Source organism: Furipterus horrens, unplaced genomic scaffold (genome assembly GCF_987537825.1).
Source record: "Furipterus horrens unplaced genomic scaffold, mFurHor1.1.pri manual_scaffold_8, whole genome shotgun sequence".
In the NCBI taxonomy this organism is placed as follows: domain Eukaryota; kingdom Metazoa; phylum Chordata; class Mammalia; order Chiroptera; family Furipteridae; genus Furipterus; species Furipterus horrens.
The window spans coordinates 13,126,875-13,149,196 of record NW_028327178.1 but is presented as its reverse complement, the minus strand read 5'-3'; the positions used below and the strand labels follow the sequence as shown (position 1 = coordinate 13,149,196).

The 22,322-nt window shown below is 40.8% G+C and overlaps 1 protein-coding gene across 5 annotated transcripts in view; it reads right to left on the bottom strand.

The window, feature by feature from the left end:
- TCF4 (transcription factor 4) overlaps window positions 1-22,322 on the bottom strand; it is a 333,046-nt gene that overhangs the window by 142,876 nt on the left and 167,848 nt on the right. For all 5 annotated transcript variants that reach the window (XM_090285469.1, XM_090285468.1, XM_090285471.1 and 2 more), the window contains exon 6: window positions 20,649-20,713. In XM_090285469.1, coding sequence (XP_090141595.1) covers window positions 20,649-20,713 — 65 coding nt within the window. The remainder of the gene's footprint in view (window positions 1-20,648; window positions 20,714-22,322) is intronic.

The window sequence follows — 22,322 nt, the reverse complement described above, 5'->3', positions numbered from 1 at the left end:
TACAGGAAACAAAACAATCTGATTTTTTTTAAAAAGTGGGCAGAGCACCTGAACAGCCATTTTTCCACAGAAGCCATACAAATGGCCAACAGATACGTGGGAAGGTGCTCAGGATCACCAACCATTCGGGAAATGCAAATGAAAACAGAACCCCAGCAAGATATCCCCTCACATCTGTTAGGATGATTATTTAAAAACAAAAAACAAAACAACAGGAGACAGAACAAATGCTGGCAAAAAAACATAGAGAAAAGGGAACCTTTGTGCACTACTGGGGAATGTAAATTGGGATAGCTACTGTGGAAGACAGTATGCAGGTACCTAAGAAATTAAAAATAGAACTACCATATGATCCAGCAACTCCACTTCTGGGTATAGAGTCAAGAAACCAAAATAGGTATCTCAACGAGATATCTGCTCTCAGATGCTCACGGAAACATTATTTACAACACCGAAGAAGTGGAGCCACACACACACACACACACACACACACACACACACACACACACACAAACGCAATGGAATATTTTTCAGCCATAAAAAGAAGGCTATGCTGCCATTTGAGACAATAAGGATGAGGGTGGAGGGCATTCGCAGTGAAATAAACCAGACAGAGAAAGAAAAACATTGTTTGACATCATTTAGATGCGGAATCTATTTTTTTTTAAAGTAAAGGTAGAGAATTAAAAATAAAATAGTGGTTGTTGATGGGCTGAGGTTGTGGTAAAAACAGGGAGATGCTGATTAGAGGTACAAGTTTACAGTTACAAGATGAGTAAGTTCTGAGAATCTAATATACAGTGTGGTGACTGCAGTTAAAAATAGTGTTATGTATACTTACATTTACTAAGAATATTTCTTAAGCATTCTCATTACAAAAATTTAATTATTTGGGGTGATGGTTGTGTTGATTAACTTGATTGTGATACATTCACAATGTATACAATATCAAATCATCATGTACACTTTAAATATATACAATTTTATTTGTCAATTTTATATCAATAAAGCCAGAAAAATAAAATTAAGAAGTAGAAAAAATTTTTGAAATTAAAAATTTTAGCATATTACTATTCGCATTTCTCTCAATGAAGTATTTGAAACAATAGAATAATTAAAATGAATAGATTTTTTAAAAACAAAAGTGTATATATATCCTTTTTTAAAAATCATATGATAATTAACAAAAAATAAGTTATTAAAATTCAAGTATTTTCTCATACCATCACTTTTGAAGCAAATGGGGTGAGGTGACTTGGGAAATCATTATTAAATTAAAATGCTATTTACATTAATTTTTAATAAGTGGACACATATGATATCGATATGCATGCAATGTGTTATAATTGTGCTCACATTTAAAGAACTTAAAGGTAAGGGAGCACCAGTATGCACTGCGTCCTCTAAGCTGCTCCTGCTTCAGCTCAGCAATCAGAGCGTTGACTAAAAACTGATCAAATGGTGTTACTCTAACATAAATTGTGATATATTTTAAACTGTACATGACAAGTTTGGCTTCTGTCCCTTGTGAAATCACCTATGAATTTAAAAGTTTAGCAGACAGAAAAATAAATGTAGCATTCAGAGACAAAAACCAAGGAAATCCAACTGTATTCATTCTTCATTCACATAAATACAAGTGTAACACTAAGAAATCCAAACACATGGTGTATGAAGTATCTGTTTTGTAGTTAATTCTATTTTCCTTACACTGTATGAAGCTTAGTGGCAAGAACTATCAAAGTGAGTATCAGGCTGCCTGGGTTCTATCTAAGGAACCCTTGGGGTTGTGAAGTAAGGGGCTGGATTAGAAGATCTCTATAAAGTATCAACAGACTCTAAAAGTATGTAAAAAAAAAAGTGATTTACTGAAAACATTGAGTATTATTGGACTAGGTGAGAAGAATTCCAGCTTGGAAATTGGCAAAGACCCTTGACCTTCTTTTGCAGAAGATATCTGGAATTTCTGGCTGAAAGTAACTGGATTAATTCTAGAAAGAAAAATGTCATAAAACTCAAGGAGTGGAAGTTGCTAAATTAGTTTCAGAATATTCCTTCTATATATGCCTTAACATATATTTCCCTCCTTCCTCAAATGGGCATTAAGTGCAGAGTTCTGGGAGGGTGAAAGTTGTCCATGCATTGCCTGCCTTCCTGAGGCAATGAAGTAAAGAAGTCACTTCAACTTTATTAGTAAAAAGAAAACTTGCTTTCTCTCTTGGAACTGAATATCATCAAATATAAATAAGATGCCACTGAACGTGAGACACATTTCTATTTACCACCAAGAAAAAAAAAAGTTTCCAATTAAAGTGGCATACCATAAATTTCTGAGATGTTAAAATATGAAAAAAGGGTCATATCCTCGATGGAGTACTGTAGCATTAAGGCTCTGACACAGCGTTCCCAGTAACTTGAACAAAACCATCTTCCGAGAGGAATGGTAACTACACAGGTCGGCCACGAGTCCCATTTGCCTCAACCTCCTCCCTCCACCTTCATCACCTTCATTAAACTTTTTGTAAAGGAAAACAGTGTGTCATTTATACTAGACAGAAAATAAGAATAAAACAGTTAATGGAGGCTAAATGTATATCTTTTGAATAATTTCTGTATTTCTTCTTTTCACGGGCAAAAGGTTTCTGCTTTGTATGGTTTATTCTGAAAATGTGTCAACTCTTCTGAAACATCTAAAGGCTACCAGTAACTATTCTCCTCCCTCACTGCCTGTTCTGACAGCCATAGACACAGGAGCTAGGAGGGATCGCATAGACTATTTAAGCCAAGTCTTCATTTTCCAGTAGAAACTGAGCCTTATAAAAACTGCTACCTAGGTTGGAGGCAGGACAAGAATTCATATATCTGACCCCCAGGCTAGGACCCGCTAGCTTCTAAACATACTGCTCAATTATTCCTATTTCAGACTATCAAGAATAACATAGTAGAGGAGTCTTCCTTGTCTACTTGTCTGAATTTTCTCCAACTAGTTTTATGATGCTCTTTCTCTAATTTTCTCCCCCAAATGAGAAACCACATTTGTATAGCACTAGCACACAGGAAGTTTGAAACAAATTACACAAGGCTTCCCAGATCTTCCCTTCTCACCCAGGTTCAGAGACAGACTTGATAAGTTGCAAAGGAACTATGTAAAGCAAAGAAAGTAAAAGCAATGTATTCAGTATTCCCATATTCTACCCCTTTCTAAATAAATTTCATAAATGAATGCATTGAAATAGTTTCTCCTTGTTAAACTTAAGATTTCATTTAAACTCATCATTTGAACTGCATCATTTCCAAATGTAGGAAGCATCCCTGGTGCGACTCAATCAAGCCAAGCCCTGCATGTCTACATGCTGTGCTGGTCCTAATAATAGATGTTCAAGCAACAGAGCTTCATTGGAAGACATTCATATAAGACAAAGAATTAGAAGTTCAAAGTCCCATGCTGAAATTTGTATAATAATTTAAATGACTTCCCTATCACAACAGTCCAGCTTAATATTTCTAAGGAATATTACAGGAAATGTCCTAGAGAGGCAGTCCATGCTTCTATAGGGTTAGCCATACATTCCATGAAATGCATAGGCTATGATCTCTGGACGATTCTGGTATTTGCTCCAAATAGGGCAGTGTCAGGTCCTTGTCACACAAGCCAAATGTGACCTTCAAAGAGGACTTGAATGTCATGTTCCCAGGACTAAGATGTGCCCCTGCTTCTGTCTGACCACACCACAAAACACTGAACTGATGCTGAAAATGAACTTTTCACCCTAATTCCACATGTTCACACCAACTGAAACCCCATAGCCAATTATTAGAAAGACGTTTTATACTCTCCTAGTCCCATTCACCAGGACACTGGATCTCATGTCCTCCTCTACCTAGGGGGACTTATAGTCACTTCAAAAGTGACACTTTTTGACAAAACACACAGGTCCAAAATGGTCAAAGGATTAATAGCCTCTTCTGAGCTCTTCAATTACGCTGCCTTCCGAGTCTGCGGGCTGGCAGGCAGGGCAGAATTCTGCAGAGGTCTGCTGTGTTCAGTCAAACTGCAAAGGAGAAAAGACGGCCCTCTGACAACAGACAGCTGTCAGTCAGCCGCCACCCTCACACTCGGTAGGCCAGCGAGCAGCAGTGGAGGTGACAAGTGTTTGGCTAATCAGCTTGCCTGTAAAATCACAGCCCTTCCCAGCGCTGCTCACTCCAGCACATGAAGTGCCAGCAAGCGCGGTTCAACTGTCCTGTTCTCTCGGCGCGTGTCTGTGTGAGTACATGCATGTCACTCCCTCACTCCGGGGACATCAGCACTATTCCAAAGGCTCTGGTCAGTACAGTATGTGCGCTAACGAAAACCAGCCCAAAGGAAACTGGAAATCAAGAATAAGGAAACGAATCCCTAGGGCATAACAACCCCAAAGTAAACAGTGATAATAGGACGTATTTGGAGCTGGTTCATACTGAGGCTGAATTATATTAATATTACAGGTAACTAAAAACATGTATAGAAAAGAAGAGGCAAAATGACCCACTTGGCCTTCCCCACCTTCCATCTTGTCCTTTCCTTTCTAGCCACCAGGGGGCAGTTTGGAGATACATACTTGGAGGCTGAAGTTCTGAGCTTTAACAACTACAGAAATGTTGAGGGGAAGGGAATGAATCCGGACGTGGGGAAGAAACTCAGGGGTTGTGGAGTGTGAAAAAGTGAGTTCTCCAAATCTTGCACTTATTTTCTTCATTAGCTAACTCTTAAGCTCAAAGATATCCCCCTCAAAACTAATAATCAAATGCTAACTTCACTAAGAAGCTACCTTATGAGCCTAATAAGTATTTTCATCCATGGATAGTAAAAATACTTCCCTCTTCCTTCTTCTCTTATACTTCTCTTTGGTTTTTAAAAGAGCCGCTGGTTGGAAGCAGAGGAATCAGGAAGAAAAACAAGAGGAGATAAAATGGACCAAAAGTCAAATCTGTGGCTGTCCACCTGCAATGGAGAAGTCAAAACAGCAGAAATCTGTTGGTTTTTTTTTTTTTTAAAGATAATTTTTAATAAAACACAGCCTCACTGAAATTGACCCTGTTGCAGCAGAGCGCTTCCACAGCCACCATGTGCCCCGAGCACTTTTATTCAGTTCTTCCAGCTATTCCAAACTGCAGCCTGATATGCCTGCAATGGCACTGTTATTAAGTCCTTTCTCGAAGACTGCCAAAGGGGCCTGGACAGGAGCTCAGTGGGTTGGAGCATCGTCACTGCATGGATAGTTGTGGGTTCGATTCCCAGTCAGGGCACATAGCTAGGTTACGGGTTCGATCCCTTTTCAGGGCACATCCAGGAGGCAACTGATCGATGTTTCTCTCGCCCATCTACACACGTGACTGTCTTTCTCTCTCTCACCCTCCCTCTCTATCTAGTCTATAGTGGGGGTGAGGGTCCTTTGTCTTTCGAGAGTCAAAGAAAAGCCAAACTTCAAAACCTTTCCAGCTCCACTCCAGCCCCCAGAGCCTTGGAGGCACCACAGTGGGCAAAGCCAGGAGAGCAGGCAATCGGGCGCTCGCTGCAGAACATCCACACGGCCGCTGCCTCCCAGCTCATCCCTGGGAGACAAAGCTGTCTTTCTTTGAGAGAAATGTAAGAAGCAATTCAACCTCAGTCTGCATTCATGACCCATAAGCAGGAGCAGTGCCAGGACGGAGCCTGGGACCGGCCCCTGTCTCTCCAACACCGACACCCACACCTCATCAGTCAAACCAGTACAGCGGGCCCTGCCTCCGGCCAGCTGCCAGGTAGCTCAGAAGTGCGCTGGGTCCCATCCAGGGAATCCCCCTGGCAGGGCGGAATGGCCGTGTCACCAGGATGCCAGGCCAACAGCTGGGTTCCTAAGGGTTTGGGGACACTCCTATTCCCTCCTCGGCCCAAACTCTTTTAAAGCTGTATTAGCACCCACACGGGCCCTCCTCCTGGACACCAGCCTCCTCACACTGCCTTGGACACTCAGATCATTTCAAACTCCTCACCACTGTTCCAGCTAATTCTAAAGTGGACACCTTCTGACCGAAAGCGTTTTTCTTCTTACGAATTCTTTCCTAAGCATAACAATCCAAGAAGCCCAACTGACATAATTTCTTGGTCCAATGTCAACTTGCAATGTGTAATTTTGTAGTTTTCTCAAATCTCATCAGTACTAGGGATTATCTGATATTGAATGCAGCCTTTTATTTTTAGTTAAGAAAGCAATGCTCAGAGAGAGAGAGAAAGAGAGAGAGAGAGAGCGAGAGAGAGAGAGCGATTCAGATGGCCTGAGCTCTACGGCACACACACTTCAGAGCAGTGATGGGGACAGCTCTGGGGACTGCCCTGTCACCCACTGTTTCTTTCCCCTGCTGGACCTCTTTCACCAGCTGAAAACCGGAAGGGCCCAGCCCTCTGTCCCGCAGTCTCCACTGTCCCCCAAGCGTTCCTGGGGGTCCGAGGATATGAGGGGTGCTTAGAGCAGTGAGAGCGGCTAAGACACACTGGCTTGCCACCTTCCCACCTCCTCCTAGAGCCCCTGGCCCCAGGCACCACCCTCATGCTGGACAGGAAAGGGAAGGAGGCAACCATTTCCCCAGAGCAGGAAGCTCCCGTTAAGAAAGCCTGGGCTGTAGAAGCACTAGGACTGGAGGGAGCCCTGACTGCCGACCCGTCCCTCTTAGGTGGAAGTCTAGTTCAGGTTCTTGTGGGATCCTGCCTTTGGAGCTCAGAGCTTTTAGTCACTGAGTAATTAATTCCCTGTTTCCTCTTGCTTGTGGCAAATGGACTTTCTAGGAAGCACCTCTATCAAAAATAGAGAACTGACTGTCCTGCTCGGCCTGGCTTGCTGTTCGGCTCCAGCCAGGACAACAGAGGCCTTATCAGTTCTCTGGGTGCTGCCGAGGCTCTCTCCGTTTCCACCCTCTCTCTCACATTTGCTTCGTAGTCATTATAAAGCGTTTACATATTTAGGAAACTTTTCCATCAAAATATTCTGGAATGGCTAGAGGCTCAGACACATTAATGATATCTGCACACATATGCTTTTTATCCAAGTTCGCAGCTCCTGGTCACCGAGGGGAAACAGTGTTATCAGTGATTATTATGGATTTAGTCAAGTATATTTTATTCCTGTCATTTATGAGCCCTTGTGTTGGCTGGTATTTACAATGTCGGGTTTCTGTCACTTTGGCAACCTTTTGAGACAACATTTTTCCAGTGTTACAGTGACATTTCAAAAACTCAGTATTTACAAGCAATTGATACCCCCTGGCTCCGTGACAATGTGATTCAGTGGGTAGCTGAACAAAGGGACAGTCATTGAGAAATTTCTTCAAGATGCATTTCCAGCTGCTTCTGGCTCTTACTTCATAACCTGGGGTGGCCCTGTGTTCTTTGGAATCAGGAGGCTACTAAGACATCTAGGAAAAATGTGAACCTTACACTCTATTGGAATCCTAACTGTTTGTGTGAGTCCATGTGTGTGAGGTCTGCCGTGTGATACTGACAAGTCTCTTAACCTTTCTGAGCCTTCTTTCCCCATTTGCTAGAATATGCCATTGGGTACCAGGCATCCTGAGGTCCTTTCCTACTCTAACATTCTGTCCTTAAGGATTTCAATATCATAAACCAGAGCTAAACTCATTATCAGTATTAATTTTTTTTCATGAGCTACCTCAAGGTTATAAGAAAAAAGACTCGTGGGAGGAAACATGAAGAAGAAAATGACGATCTACTCACTTCCCAACTTCTTTCCTACCCCTGCCTTCCCTCTGCTGAGCAAGACGCGCTGGGAAGGGTTAAGGAGGGTGAAACCTGCGGCACAGGACACAGTCGGTCTTACACTTCACCGTGAACTTCCAGGCCTTTTCATCCTCAGCGCACCGCAGACCCTTTCATCGTTGCCGTGGTCCTTCCACCCCGTGCCGCAGGGCATCACTGCCCCTGCCCAGTAACAGGTAACACAGGAAAGGTGCGCCATATTGTATGCAATTCGGAGTTCCTTATAGGAAACACTCAAAAGCTCTTTTCCGGCTCTCCCATGACGTGCCCTTGATACACAGATGGCTGTGTAGCCTCTTCAGAAGCACAGTCTTACTGGCAGAGAGTTCAGTAAGCAAGAGGATAGCTAAGGCAACAGAGAGAAGAGAGCGGGGGCCACTGGGAGACTGGGGGACACCTGCTATGATGAAAAGCTTCACCAGCTTCATCCAGAGTTAAAGAAGCGGCAGATACAATGATAAACCTGGAACCCTAGTCCCATTTCTGCGACTCAGTGTTAATAGTGACAAAATTACTGAGAGCCAGTGAGGTGAGAGAGACAAAACAGTCTCAGGTGGTGAGTCAGTCACCAAGCCAAAGGACCCAGATGAAAGCACTAGTCCAGAGAGGAAGTTCAATCAGTAAAATCCAGGGTTAAACGCAAAATATCTTGGGTGAATTATCCAATTGGTAATCGCCGAATTTTACTCTAGTCTTTCAAAAAATACATCTAAATAGACGCAAGAATATGAATCTGAAAAGTTACGCATTAGAGTCTCCAATTAGGTTAACTATACTATTAGCTCAAGCCCTTTACCAAGGTACTAATATCATGATCTTGAAGGTGGGGCGCAGAATAATATTTTGTAATGATTATTTGTTGCCCCGGTCAGTGTGGCTTTGGTTGGATCATCGTCCTCTAACTGAAAGGCTGCTGGTTCAACTGGTCAAGGCACATGCCTGGGTTGCGCGTTTGATCCCTGGTCCGGTGTGTACAGAGGTTAACTGACTGGGGTTTCTCTCATGTCAATGTTTCTCTCTCTCCCTTCTGCTCTCTCTCAAACAATGAAAAAGAATGTCCCCAGGTGAGGATTAAAAAAAGTTATTGAACCCCCAAATAAAGATGTGTTAATAGATTGTTGAATGTTCTGGAAAATTCTGATTGCTGGCTGAGATTCTACAAAGCTGATTTAATATGTTTGCCTTCTGTTTCTACAGCAATACCTATAAATATTGTACCAGGTAACGAAGAGGGACATATTGGATAGAACTCTGTAGGAGCTTCCAATCCTGACATCTGTGAGCTTCTGAGGGCACATTATAAACTTTTAGAAGCGAGGACAATTACCTAGGATATAATAAAATGAAGCTTTGTAATGAAGCGTGGAACAGAGGGGCCCGGAGTCCAAGAATGACAGGGTATTATATGTTATCTGCAAAAGGGACTAGCAAACAAGTTCTCCTAAAAATCAAAGAACAATCCCTTCCCCCACATACAAGACCCCAAATATATTCTGTCCATTGACAAAATGGTGCCCAGGACTTACGCTCTGAAAACAAATTCGAGCAACTCTTACTTGGAAGCTAAGTGAGAGCAGGGTTAAGAAGAATAGGTTCACATTAGTGTTGTCTCCTTGGTTGAGACAGTTCAATGGCAGAAATGCGGAATGATTCTTTAAGGGACGATGATTAGTAGCAGCAGCTGTTGACATTCTTCCCTGCCACATACACGTCACTGTCCCTAGCAGATCTTTAACCACCACTGATGTTGTACCACAGCAGACACTCTCCACGTGAGAGTTCTGAGTTGCAGAGCTCAGTGTGACAGAGTTCACCATTCAAAAGTACTGGTAACAGAAGTGATTCGCCCCCACGGGAAGAAAGTTCATTGGGTAGGGCCTCACAGGAGTGGGGTGGCCTGAATTCAACTGTATTCCACACCTTTTAAAAGTTTTGCTCAAAAAGTTTGTTTAGAATTTAGAATGTAATTTTCTATTGACAGAAAGCTCTTAAAGTTGAAATCTACGACCCTGAAATTTTATTCCGTTGGGGTCTGGGATCCTAGGGGAAAGCAATGACCCTATCTGGGATTCAGCCTTTCATCCCCATTAAACACTGAATTCTTGCGAACCACAAGGGAGGCAGAAAATATCATAGTTGGTTACAGAGAGAGCATAAACTCACAAGCCCAGTAATCCCAGTGCAGTCAATGACAACTGATTTTATTCAATATTTCTATCAAAAAAGTCAACATTTAAACATGTGACTATCCTTAATCCTGGCTGGTGATCAATATTGCAACTTGATATTCTACCTTCTCTACAGCAACTACCACTTAATATTTATCTGTGACGTCATCCTGTGAAACCATCTACTTTTCGACTGCCATGAAAGTTCCTATTTTCTGAGTCTACACTCACTTTGGGGATCGGGACTCATCTCCTACTCCCTCAGTCCATTCACACATCATCCTTCTGAATAGGACAACACATTCTTGCTAAGAAACCATGGAATGAGCTACCTTCATATTCTCCCAAAAGGGTATACATAAGTTTCGTCCTATTCATATAGTGGGCATCTTATCTTTGGATTTTTCTATGGTAATATGAAGCCAATTGACAAACTTTTCTACTTAGCTGAATCGCTGTAACAGTGGCATGATTAAGTCAATATGAATAACTATATAGACACCCTACATACCGTGAGAAAAAGGTTACATTCTATCTCACCAAATATTTTACTATTATTCCTGTTTAGATAAAATTATTTTATAGATAGTCGTAATTGACCCAGTATTCAACAAAAATTAAATGTTAAGGTAAAGGATTTAATCCAACAGGAATCCACCTACTACAGGCACTCATGTGATCTACTAACTTATGCCCTCTTCCTATTACTTCCCATTCTTCCATGATGATCAAATGGATCTCAAAGAAGCTTGTAAAAATCTCTACCAAAGCACAAGACGAGTTAAGATTTTGATCTTGAATTTGTAAGCTTTATGTCTATTTAGTAATCAGTTAACAACTGAAGCTGCATCCTAGGGTCCTTTCCCTTTGACGTTATCCAGTGTTCATTGTAGCCAGCCTCTCAATGTTTCCATCATAAAACCTGCATGGTATTTTTTTTTTTAATATCTAAAAATAAGGGTAAAAGAAAAATAAAAGTGAGAACAGATGAAAGTGACATCGTCAAAGTATGAGAAAAGCTAGCTACTTGGCTAAATAAAAATAACATATTTAGTGATTTGTAATATAAGAATAAAATGAACCCGCTGAGTCTCAGGAGACCTGCAATATGATCTTTGCAAAAGGTAGCTTGCCAATTTAATCGAGGTAGGAGTTATTTAATTTTTTACAGGTATAGTTTTCAATAAAACTACATATGCCTATAATACCGCAATGGCAGATGTGTCTCGATTATTAGAGGTGGGCTCAAGGGAATATATACAATGGATCTTGAAATCTGTAAGCAGCTGTTGAGGGGGGCTGAAATGATGGGGGAGGACATCGTACCACACACACATGTTCTTTAAGTGCAGCAATGTTTTGTTACTTTACTGCAGGTGTATTACAGAGATGAAATTTAATAACTTACTGTATACAATACCGATAAAACTGAAAATATTCAGCATCCTGCTGTTCATTATCACTGTGCAAATGAGCTCAGGTTATTTTGCATTGCATGCATGGCCAAACCCCGACACACAGAGACACCCCCCCCACACACACACACCTAGAGCTCTAGAGGATGGTCATTGCTTGAAAACCTCATGATGTTCTTCCTTAATTACTTTCTTATCATTGAACTGTCATTGTCCCAACTTCACATAAACATGGCTTTGAGGTGCACTGACAATAAGATATACCTGGTTACCTTTTTAAAAGTCATGGCAAGCCTTCACTGGGAAATGTCTTTTGAAAGGAGAGGCTAGTGGAATCAAGGGATACATAGATTTCATCAAGCACCATGAGCATATAATGGTGAATGATATATTATAGTCAACAAAATCCGGGGATGTGCCAGGCTAAAGATGCCACCCCACCAAAATCTGACTTTGCCCTTTAATAAGTACAAACATGTCTGACAAAAGTAAGTGGCATTCTGTGAAAAACATTTGTGGTGAGAAATACTACAGCAAATGCAGCTATGTATTCTTGCCCAGTTTCTTGTCCCAAGAAACGACTCCTACTAGATAATAATTAACACACCGAACACACAAGGTCCCTGGCTTCAGGAAGCTCACTTAAACCATCAGAACACACATGCGCTTTCCAGAGGGCAGACGTCTTGAGTTCTGAGCAGGTCACCACTATGAGGCACAGCAGCAGCCTCAATACCTGACCCTTTCTAACGTATTGATTTCTAAAACAATAATGGGGTTTTGTCTGTATCTTGCAGTACTCACATAATTTTAACTTTGGGCTCCAGTTTTAAGTGTTTCAGGAGATATTTTCTTAATGTGGAATCATTTCAAGCATGATCGGAGGCAAAGAAATAACTATTTCTGCCTCTTCATGTTGGAAAGCTTTCTTGACGCTGAATTTGTACATTTTCTTTCTTATGAGAAAAGCCAGAGGGCTATGCAGATTTCTACATGATACGCAGGTATATTTCAACATTACGTATTATGAAGTGCACCTTAGTATTAAGTCAATTGTTTGTTTAGTCTTTAATTGATTCTCCCTGTTCTCTCTCTATATCAAATGTTTAAAGATGAATTATAGTCCAAATCACTAGTAGTTATTAAAACCTGTGAATACTTTTCATAAGAAAAAAGAAGTTAACCTCAAGATTATGGTGAAATTTAACTTTTGATACCAGGATTTTATTTCTTTGGTGTTTCATAAAAATCTCAAAGCAATTTCGGTGTTTTTATGCACTAGTTGTCCTGAACTGTTGGATAAAACTTGCCTATAGCCCAGGCCGGGTAGCTCAGTGGGTTGGAATATCATCCCATAGACTGAAAGGTCACAGGTTCAATTCCAAGTCAGGGCACATACCCAGGTTGCGGGTTTGATCCCAAGTCGGACACGTACGAGAAGGCAACCCACCAATGTTTCTCTCTCACATCGATGTCTCTCTGTCCCTCCCTCTCTCCCTCTCCCCTATTTTCCCCCTTCTTCTTTCTCTGGAAGCAATGAAAAAAATGCCCTCGGGTAAGGACTAAAAAAAGAAGAACTTGCCTATGCTTCTGACACATAGCTGTCGTTTCACATATTTCACAAGTGAATAAAATGCTATCACCAAAAATTTGGGGGGGGTCACATTTACAAGCCTGCTTAAGATACTATTTCAAAATTTCATTCTAAGTAGTTCTTGTATTTTTGGAAGAATAATTTGATCTATGATGAATCCAAATCCATGTGATAGCAAACCATGTTCTGCCCGCTTTGCACAAAAAGCAAGGCCCAAATATAATCTATGCATTTTTAAGAAAGCGTTCATGCTGTTGCTAAAATGTGAATTGGCATATTCTACCACAGCCTTTTCACAGGAAATCTTCATTGGTTTTAATGAAATTGCATATGCTAATTCTGAGGATGCTACAGCATGGATTATTCATAGAGACACATGTGCTTTATTTTTTTAAAGGTGGGTTGGGTCTTCGGGAGTGCTGTAGCCCACCCTCTTCTCTGCCTGCCCGCACCACTGTGTCCAGAGTTACAGTCCACTCTGAGCTAATCTGTTTCCGGAACCATGTTAAGGCCCGAATTCTGTTGGTGAGCCTACAATCTACCAAAAGTGGTTTCCAGATGGGCGCTGATATAGACCTCTGTGCTTAGAAGCTTCATCAGTGGCTTGGGCAGCAGGAAACCCAAGCTGGAAAAGCACTGGCTTTCAAAGCAGACATTTTCAAGTTCAAAGCCTGGCTCGGAAACACTTGGGGTGAAACCTTGGATCGGTTTGCTTTACTTCTCTAAGCATCATTTTTGTAATTACTCAATGAGACTATAATAATGACCTCAGAGATTCAGACTAACATTTAATATTATTTCCCCAAGTAGCCTCTAGATTGAACCCAGACTAACTTTGAGAAATTCACTCATTTTGACATTCACTCCTCCGCCACGTGTGGGTTGTGAAAGGACCACGGAGGGGACTGGAACTACTATCTCATGTCCTTGATAGAGCAACACCATTGAGCTGACAGCACCCACCAGACTCAGTCAGCCTCCGACAGTCAACCTTGCATGCTCTTTAAGAATAATTAATAGAATATAGAGTGGCAATATGAGAACCAACAGAAATTCCAATGCTTACAGCAAAATTAATCTAATGGCTAGGGGTACAGAGATTGTCACAAAGTTCCAAATTTCAGCCAAAAAAAATCTCCCCAAAAGACAAACAAACAAACAAAAAAACAGACCTATAATTACAATACCTCCTCCATCCTGCAATTACAACTTTCTTGACCATTACCCTGAGCCATAACTATTTTTCTTATAAATATACCTTAGGAGGTTGGAAGAAGGCTCCAATGCTTCCAGTCTCCTCCAGGTAAGGAAGCATATTTTATGCAAGGATTATTAACATTTTACCCATATATGTATATGAAGCATTTAAACTGACAATGCTGAAGTGAAAAACGAAAGGGGTTCTTTACAGAAGAATGTCAACTATAAAAGTAGCAGGAATGATGGGTTTAAAAAAATCTTTAGTTAAAAAGACCTCTAATTCAGGCTAGCATCATTAACACACGCTAAAACAATCAGGTCAGAGATTGTTGGGGTACAGGGATACCTGCCCAATGCTAACGTAGTAACACAAAGATTGTTTGCTACTTGCAAAGGGGGAAAGCTTTTGTTACGATAAAGATATTGAGAGAGGTATACAACTTTTTACCAAGTGATTTAAGTTAGCATCACCAACAGCAACATAACATTGACTGTCTCTGGAAGGAATGCGGTGCGAGGCACATGGCGTCATCTACGAAATCCTCCGGCCAAAAATGTTTAACTTCCATCTGAATAAGCCTTTGGTCCTCATTTTCAAATTACAGGTAAGACAAGTGACACACTAACAAATTAAACACCACCACAAAAAAGTCTGCCAACAGTTCTGGGAGGGGGGATATTTTTCAGGACAACTAACCTAATCTCTTTAAGGGAAATATAATTATTTTTAAATATAGTAAGTATTTGCCATAAAAAAATTATAAAGAGACAAGGAAACCAAATACCATGCATAAATGTAATGACCCCTCCCTTCCAAAAATGCCATTAAAGACATTTTCATGGGACAACTGAAGAAAGCTGAATACATATTGGGTATTAAATTAGAAAATGATTGTTATTTTTGTGTAGAGGTGGTAATAGTATTTTAGTTTAATAGGCAAGTGTTCTTAAGAGATTCATGATAAAAAATCTAGGGGTGAAATCTTATTAGATCTTCCACTTAAAAACACACACACAAACATGAAGCACATGTAACAAATATAACAACTGTTTAAGTGGTGAGAACAACCATTTCCTTCTATTGTTTTTACGACTTTTGTAAGTATTTGAAAATGTATACGATGAGATTAAAAAACTTAATTAGATACATGAAGCTTGCTTCTCCTCCTTAAAATCCAGAAAGCTGCTGGTGCAGAGGGCGAGCAAGAGCGTCCCTTTGTTTTTCTCCACAGCACCCAACACATCGCTAGAGGGCCAACGAACATTTGTTAGGCAATGCGAAGAAAGAACAGCTCCATTCTCTCCTCTGGTGGATGCTCGGTGGCTGTTGGGAGAGCGTAAAAATCCACAGCAATGTCCCAAAACAAACGCGCTCCTGCCCCCAAAACAGCACTCAGGGCCAGAGTCACAACGGCATACACAGCGCAAACTCAGGCCCTGTGGTGTCTCAAAATGTCCTGACACTCGGCCTGGGTTCTGACCTCTGGTGTCAATGACGTGCCCACCAGAAACACAGAACATTCAGAACACCCCTTGAAAGTGAGTGACAAGTGCCACTCTGTGATATGACCTCGGTACCATTGCAGGGTCGGCATAGTAAGTTATAAGAAAGGGCTTCCAAAGGACTTTCCTCGAGCAAGTGTGATTTGTCTGGTTTTCGTAGGCACGAAAATGACACTTGCATTGCGTGGCTTTTATACATTGCTACTCAGACTTGACTCTTGAAATGATTCCTAAGAGTGATGCTGGAGAAACAAACATTAGTCCACACAGTTTACAAGATAAAGCTGACAAGGCCCCTGCCTTCCAGGAGCTTACAGAATCCTGGTGGAAACCTGAATTCAACAAACATCAACAATGGCAAATTCGAGAAGCCTTAGGAAAGGAAGTCGAGCACCGGGCAATACAGAGGCACAGTCCAGGGGGCGGTTCCCTGGGCGGGGACGGGGACCCCGGAAGAATGCGAGGGCCTGGAGTGAATGGCCGCACACCATGACAAACGCTTATGCCTAAGGCCACATAAGTACAAAATGTATTCCTGTGTACACAAGACCTAAATAGCCTTTTCATAAAAAGAGGCAAGGGTTTTCAAGCCTTTTTGCTTACATTTTGACTTCAAATAAAAAATTTAAAGGGGTCAAAAATTTTAGAATTCACTATTTTGTTATTATGCTTGTATCAAAAATAAAAATGATTGAAAGAAAAAAAATATCCACTCTTTAATATGTAACTCGTTTCAGAACCAACCTCCACATTTATGTTCAATGAATCCAAAATGACTGGGTTTATGAGGAAATGAAATCAAACATAGAGAAGATCCCTTTCCTCTACAGCTTCAAAGTTACTGAAATTTAACAGAGGTATTCCAGATTAGGCCTAATTCCTAAATCCTGCCAGTTTTAAGATCTAAACATTAAATAACTTTATCAACAAAGTCCTATTAGATTCCCTGAGAAAGAAAAAAGAATGTAGATGAGTTAAAGCCTTGAATTTCACTAAAGAAAACAAGATATGGACCAAGGCACTCAGTTGTGGAATTTTGTATATAGATTTCAAGGCAGCTCCCTAGTTCTCAGCGTATCAGTAATTTTCACTTACTGTTAAATGAAGTACATGTGCAATATATTTCCATGTCTTAATCAAATTAAGGGAAAAAATCTAAAAGCTTTTTCAAGGTCAGTGGTAACACCAGATTTTGAACAAAAATCTTTAAAGTGGAGTATATTCCTACAGAGCATTCTAGGGAATCACCAAACCTAGCTGCCTATTAGGGTCACCTGGTGGGGAAGAAAAGCAAAGGCCCAACTCATAAGAGTCTAACTTAATTAGTCTCAGAAAAGGCCCAGCATTCCAACACACACACACACACACACACACACACACACACACACACACACACCCCTTGTCCAGGAGATATTAATAATGAAACGATTGCTGGGCTATTGGCTTGGCTATATCCCAGAAAAAAAGAGAGACAATTCCTGATCATCAACCATCAATGCTGAACTTCCCTTTACGGGGAAAACTTCTGCCTTAATAACAATCATTTGTGTTGATATCATCATCTCATTCAAAAACAGATCTCAGCAAGATGGAAAAAAAGTTTGCCATCGCCTAACATCCTCTTCAGAGCAGCAAAGGGGACAAAAGCAAAGGACCGTTTTTCCTTTTGTCCCCCGCAGCCATGCGCCCTCGGTGTGTTAGCTGGTGGCTACCTATCGTTATGAGGTTGGACTATCTTGAGAAAAACTTTTATTTCCGCTCATTTTCATTCCTGTCAGATTTTCCATTATGAATTTTATTTTCTCTGCCAGTAAAAGTAGTATGAGGTTGCAATTTGGCAAGAAAATTTTAAGCCTGGGTGTGATTTCCGTACCCCAATTTGATTTAAATTAGTTTTGCCATATTTAGTGAGAACTTAAAAAAAAAATTCATTTCAGCAGCTTTGGGTTGTCTATTGGACCATTTTCTATACAATTTTAAAAGTCTGAAAGTCATTGTGTTTATTTCTGATAATTTCATGTAGAAATGCATTAATAAATTCATATTACCCCTTTACTATTTTTAATGAAACAACTGAATTGATAATAAAGGACTTGATGGCTTTTGTTTTTTGGCTACAATATCCATTTTTTTGAAAGCCACATGTCTATCATTATTAGTGTTAAATCCTCAGGAGAAACAAAATGGACACACACACCGCCCCCCCACACACACACAATTTTTAACCTGATACATTTCTGAGACAATATACATTTCTCCAGGACAGCATTTTGCTACCTACCTGTTGCTCACCACAAGCATTTCCCTACACCAAACAAAAGGCTATTGAGACTGGAATAAGCAAGTTCCCATGTTAACAGTGCTCATCCTATAAGTCCACAGGATATTGTTATAATACAATAAAGCAGCTTCTGGAGCTCCTTGGGGCATATCATCTAAAGGTTTTCCACCCAGCGCCTCTCTAATGGAGCAGGCAGGAGAAAACAAAAGCTTCCCCTGCATGCAGTCACTCACCTTGCCACACAGTGGGGGATCCCTTCAGCTGTGATCTGCTATTTAGACCTGAAGCGCAAGATACAGAGAAGCTGCCTTTCCTTTTTGGTTCGCATAGCTGGTGTTGGAGACAGGGATTCAAAAAATAATTCTGCGCTAGAGAAGCTCATTTGCTGGAAGGCACACTATGGTCTGCTCTATTCTCGAATTTCACAGCAAGCAGAAATTCATGATATGAACAACTTTTCATCTCAAGCCCCTATTTCCTCAATCAGGGAATTTTCAAAATTTCACTTTTATTTATCCGTAAGTGATCACGCTGTTTATGGCTACTGCTGAGAGCAGGCTGAGCACAGAGACAGTCAGTTCTTGTAAGAATCACAACCATGAAGCAGAAATAGGAATGAAAGCATCTCCACTCCACATTTATATTATGAAGACTTTTAAAGAAAAGCATATGCAATCATACTTCTATCTACAACAGAATTTTCCAGGACATGAATGTCTCAAAATGAACCTCCCAAGGCCCAGAAATTCAACACACGGCAGTCCATCCACCTCGATACTCCACCCTCTGCCCCTTTCCACTTCTCACCTTGAATTTGCCAAAAAAATTAACTTCAGTTTCACCCGAGGGAAGTATTTCCCACAACCGAGGGAGGGTCTGGGTCCCTGCACGCTCCCAGACGGACTCGCGCGGTCTGGATGATGCTTTCCCAAGTTAAGGGGCCTCACGCTTACTCAGCAGAGGAAATCTTTGTGTCTGTGAGGAATCACGCCAATTCCTATTAGTAAGAAAGGATACAGGGGCAAGGAAGCCTATTCTCTCATTGACCAGAAAAAGAGGCTCAGCACAAACAGAGACCTCTGCCACCCCCCTCCGCCAAAAGGAAGGATGTTGTCAACTTTCTTCTCCCCAAAACTCTGACGACCTCTGCCTTGACCCTCAGAAACCAGATCCACAGGAACAGGCTCTTCTGCAGGAATTGAGAGCTTTACACCAGAGACCCGGCACCGAGAGGCTAGTCGCCCAGGCTATCTAGCCCGCACATTCGCACTCACATTCCAAAGATGTTTCCGTTGCGCTGGAATGGCTGTAAATTTCTTTCCTGCACAATTCTTTCCAAACAAACCACCACGAACTGTACCCTGCAGCAGGAGTTCTTAACCACGCACGGTTCAGCTCATCACAACACATCTTTCAGATGCTGACTATGACTGCATCGCTGGCTGGGCCAACGGAGTAAACTTTAAAAATGCAAATACATCCAGAAAAAAAAAAAAAAAAAAAAAAAAAACCCACCAGAATTCTACCTTTAGTGACACATAACTGACACAGAAAGGAAACCTCCTTCCTGGGCTCTAATTACTAAACCTGTTTGCATACACTTTTCAGGATATAGTAAAGAGTTGTTTTAAAATTTTTAAATAGTTTTTTTTTTTTTTTTTTTGTCCCCAATATCACTAAAGGAAATGGGAGGGTGAGAGGGATCACGAGAACAGGCGTTCCCTTTCCAACACAAAAAGAACACACGTTCTGTTTGGGTGAATAATAAAACAGTAGAAAGCTTTGAATATTAAAGAGGATTGTTAATTTCTATCAAGAGTTTTCCAAAGTAAGAAACATATGGGACTTATAAAAAAGAAAGCCTCAATCTTAAAAAAGAAAAGGTTTTAAACGTATGATTAATAACTGATACTGAAATTAAAAAGAAAGCATCTATAAAATCTCCATTGTCTTGAAGCAAAGGTTACACTTTGGGCTATTGATAGTATTTTTAGAACTGGGCTTTCTCTGGAGAGTTAAAAGTATGCAAATGCAGAGTGCACAGAGACACAAACACCCTCATGCTATACCTTTGTATTACACTGGCATTTTATTATTTAATTGTAGCACTTTTATTTTTCTAGCTCACGCATGCTTCCCTTGAGACGACTTTGCTGTTAGCCTGCTGGCCTTGACTTCCAGCCAAAAACAATTCAGAAACAAAAAGGGACAACAAATCATATTTTCACAGACATTTTTATCCCTCAATACCACCCTGTTTTCACACAACAGCATACAGCCCCTATGAAAACTATAATTTAGGCCAATCGCCACTGAGCCCAGGGTCTGACGCGTGGCTGCCCCGAGTAGTTCCAGTGTAAGACATTCTTAAGTTCCTAATTGCAAATAAACTCTTTTGCTAGGACCACCGTAACCGACACCGCCGGCGTGCAAACAGTGCCACTGGGGCCGGCTGATGGGTTACAGAATAAAAACAGGCCAGTGGACGCAGTTCTGAAATGCCAGCCTCTAAAGATGAGGTGTCTATTCCTCCCAAGCTCTGCTTTATTTCATTACTTTCTAAAAAGAAAGAGGCATCAGCAGGCTGGCAGGGCACCTCAGTGTCACAGTCTGAAAGGCACGATCTAATGTATAAAGTAAACCGATTTACTAGGTTAATTCCCTCGACCCTTCCCCACGCAGGAGTCTCACTTACCTGGTGGCAACCCTGTAAGTTTGATTCTCTCCCATAAGATGAATATGAGCCCCTTTCTGTTTTACCTGCCAAGAGAAACAATTAAAAAAAAGGTGTAAATTTTTTTTTTCTTTTAAAAAAAATCCTGCAGGTAACAGATATCTACTTCTCTTCCCCGATGTTTACATACGTCAAGTAGGCACTACTGGCAATGTATGCAAGCAAGAGGGAATAACACTTCCTCACTCTGGCTATGATAAACTGGAAAAAAATACCCTTCATTCCTATTCTTAGCCAAACTGCTGCACACTTCCAGAAACTGTCATTCCAATGGCCTCCACTTTCTCTAACAAACAAATTGCCCTTCCTTATTTTCACTTTCTTTCTCTCTCGCAAAATTTAAACAATTTCATTTTTATTTACACAGCAAGCAAATTATCTATGTAATGACCCTAGTCTAGTAATTCCCATTGATTATATTGACACTTAATGTTGAGGCCAAAGCTAATCAATCAAGGCTTTCCAGATGGTGAATACAGCAAAGAAACTATTCAAAATTCTGAGACTCCCTCTGTTTTTTTAACTCCCTTTCCCAGGAGTAAATTCCATCATGATCAAGATCATGATGGAATTTACAATTGGAAAAGAGGTTTTTGAAACACTGCCCACGCTGAACCCAAGTTCAGATTCTACCAGTAGACTCATGCAGCAGGACATGGGATAATAAAATGTAAAAATATCTTGCTCCAATTCTAACAGCACAGTTTTTATCTACTGACAGTTTTACAGATATATATTCAGACTCAGATGCTCTCTGGCCACACCTGAGGATGAAATCAAGGCTGCGCATTTGTTTCTTTTAAAAGTATGGTTAGCCTTAATAATCAGCAAGGAAGACAACAAAACCACGTTACAAGAGATCTAAGCAGCAGAGTTTAGTTGGTGACATAGGAAGAGCTATCATAGGGAAACCGGTCCACACCAGGACATGAATAAGGCCTAGTGACACAGCCAAGTGCCCAGAACACAAACCCCATGCTGCCTAAGACTGAAAATACTTCTTTCTTGGAGATTAGTTTTAAGGAACACTATACTTTACACCTAGAATTATACTATTCTGTCTTCCAATGGGAAAATTCAAAACCAGTAAGTATAGTGAGGGACTAAATGGTATCAATCTAAAGTTTACAACCCCCCAATTTCAATTCCCTCTCAACCCAAGTCGACACACATGCTAAAAGTAACAGTAATCGTTTTTTTAGGTTTTAGTTCAATGACAATGCTATTAGTGCATGCCTTCGTGACACTGCACAGAGAATGTACCTTTAATAAACCAGACATCTGATCAAAAGTGCGCCCTGTAGCTATATACATAAAGTGAAAGAGGATTTTCCAAAGAAAGCCAAACCTGAGTCTTAAAATTAACCCTCTCTCCCCCAGGATTATCTTTTTTACTGATTACAAGGAATCTCAAACTTGGAAAAACACCCCCCTACACACCACCACCCATTTCTGATATATTGCAAAGTAGAAATTCAATATCCTCATCAGTTGCAATTACAACAGAACAGGGTATCACTTCACAGGCTGTCAGTCCTGGGACATCTAAGGGAACAACTTCAATTATATGAGGATTTTATGTTGACAAAAAGACTCATTTACCTGTTCAGCAGAGCAAATGGTCAAACAGACATA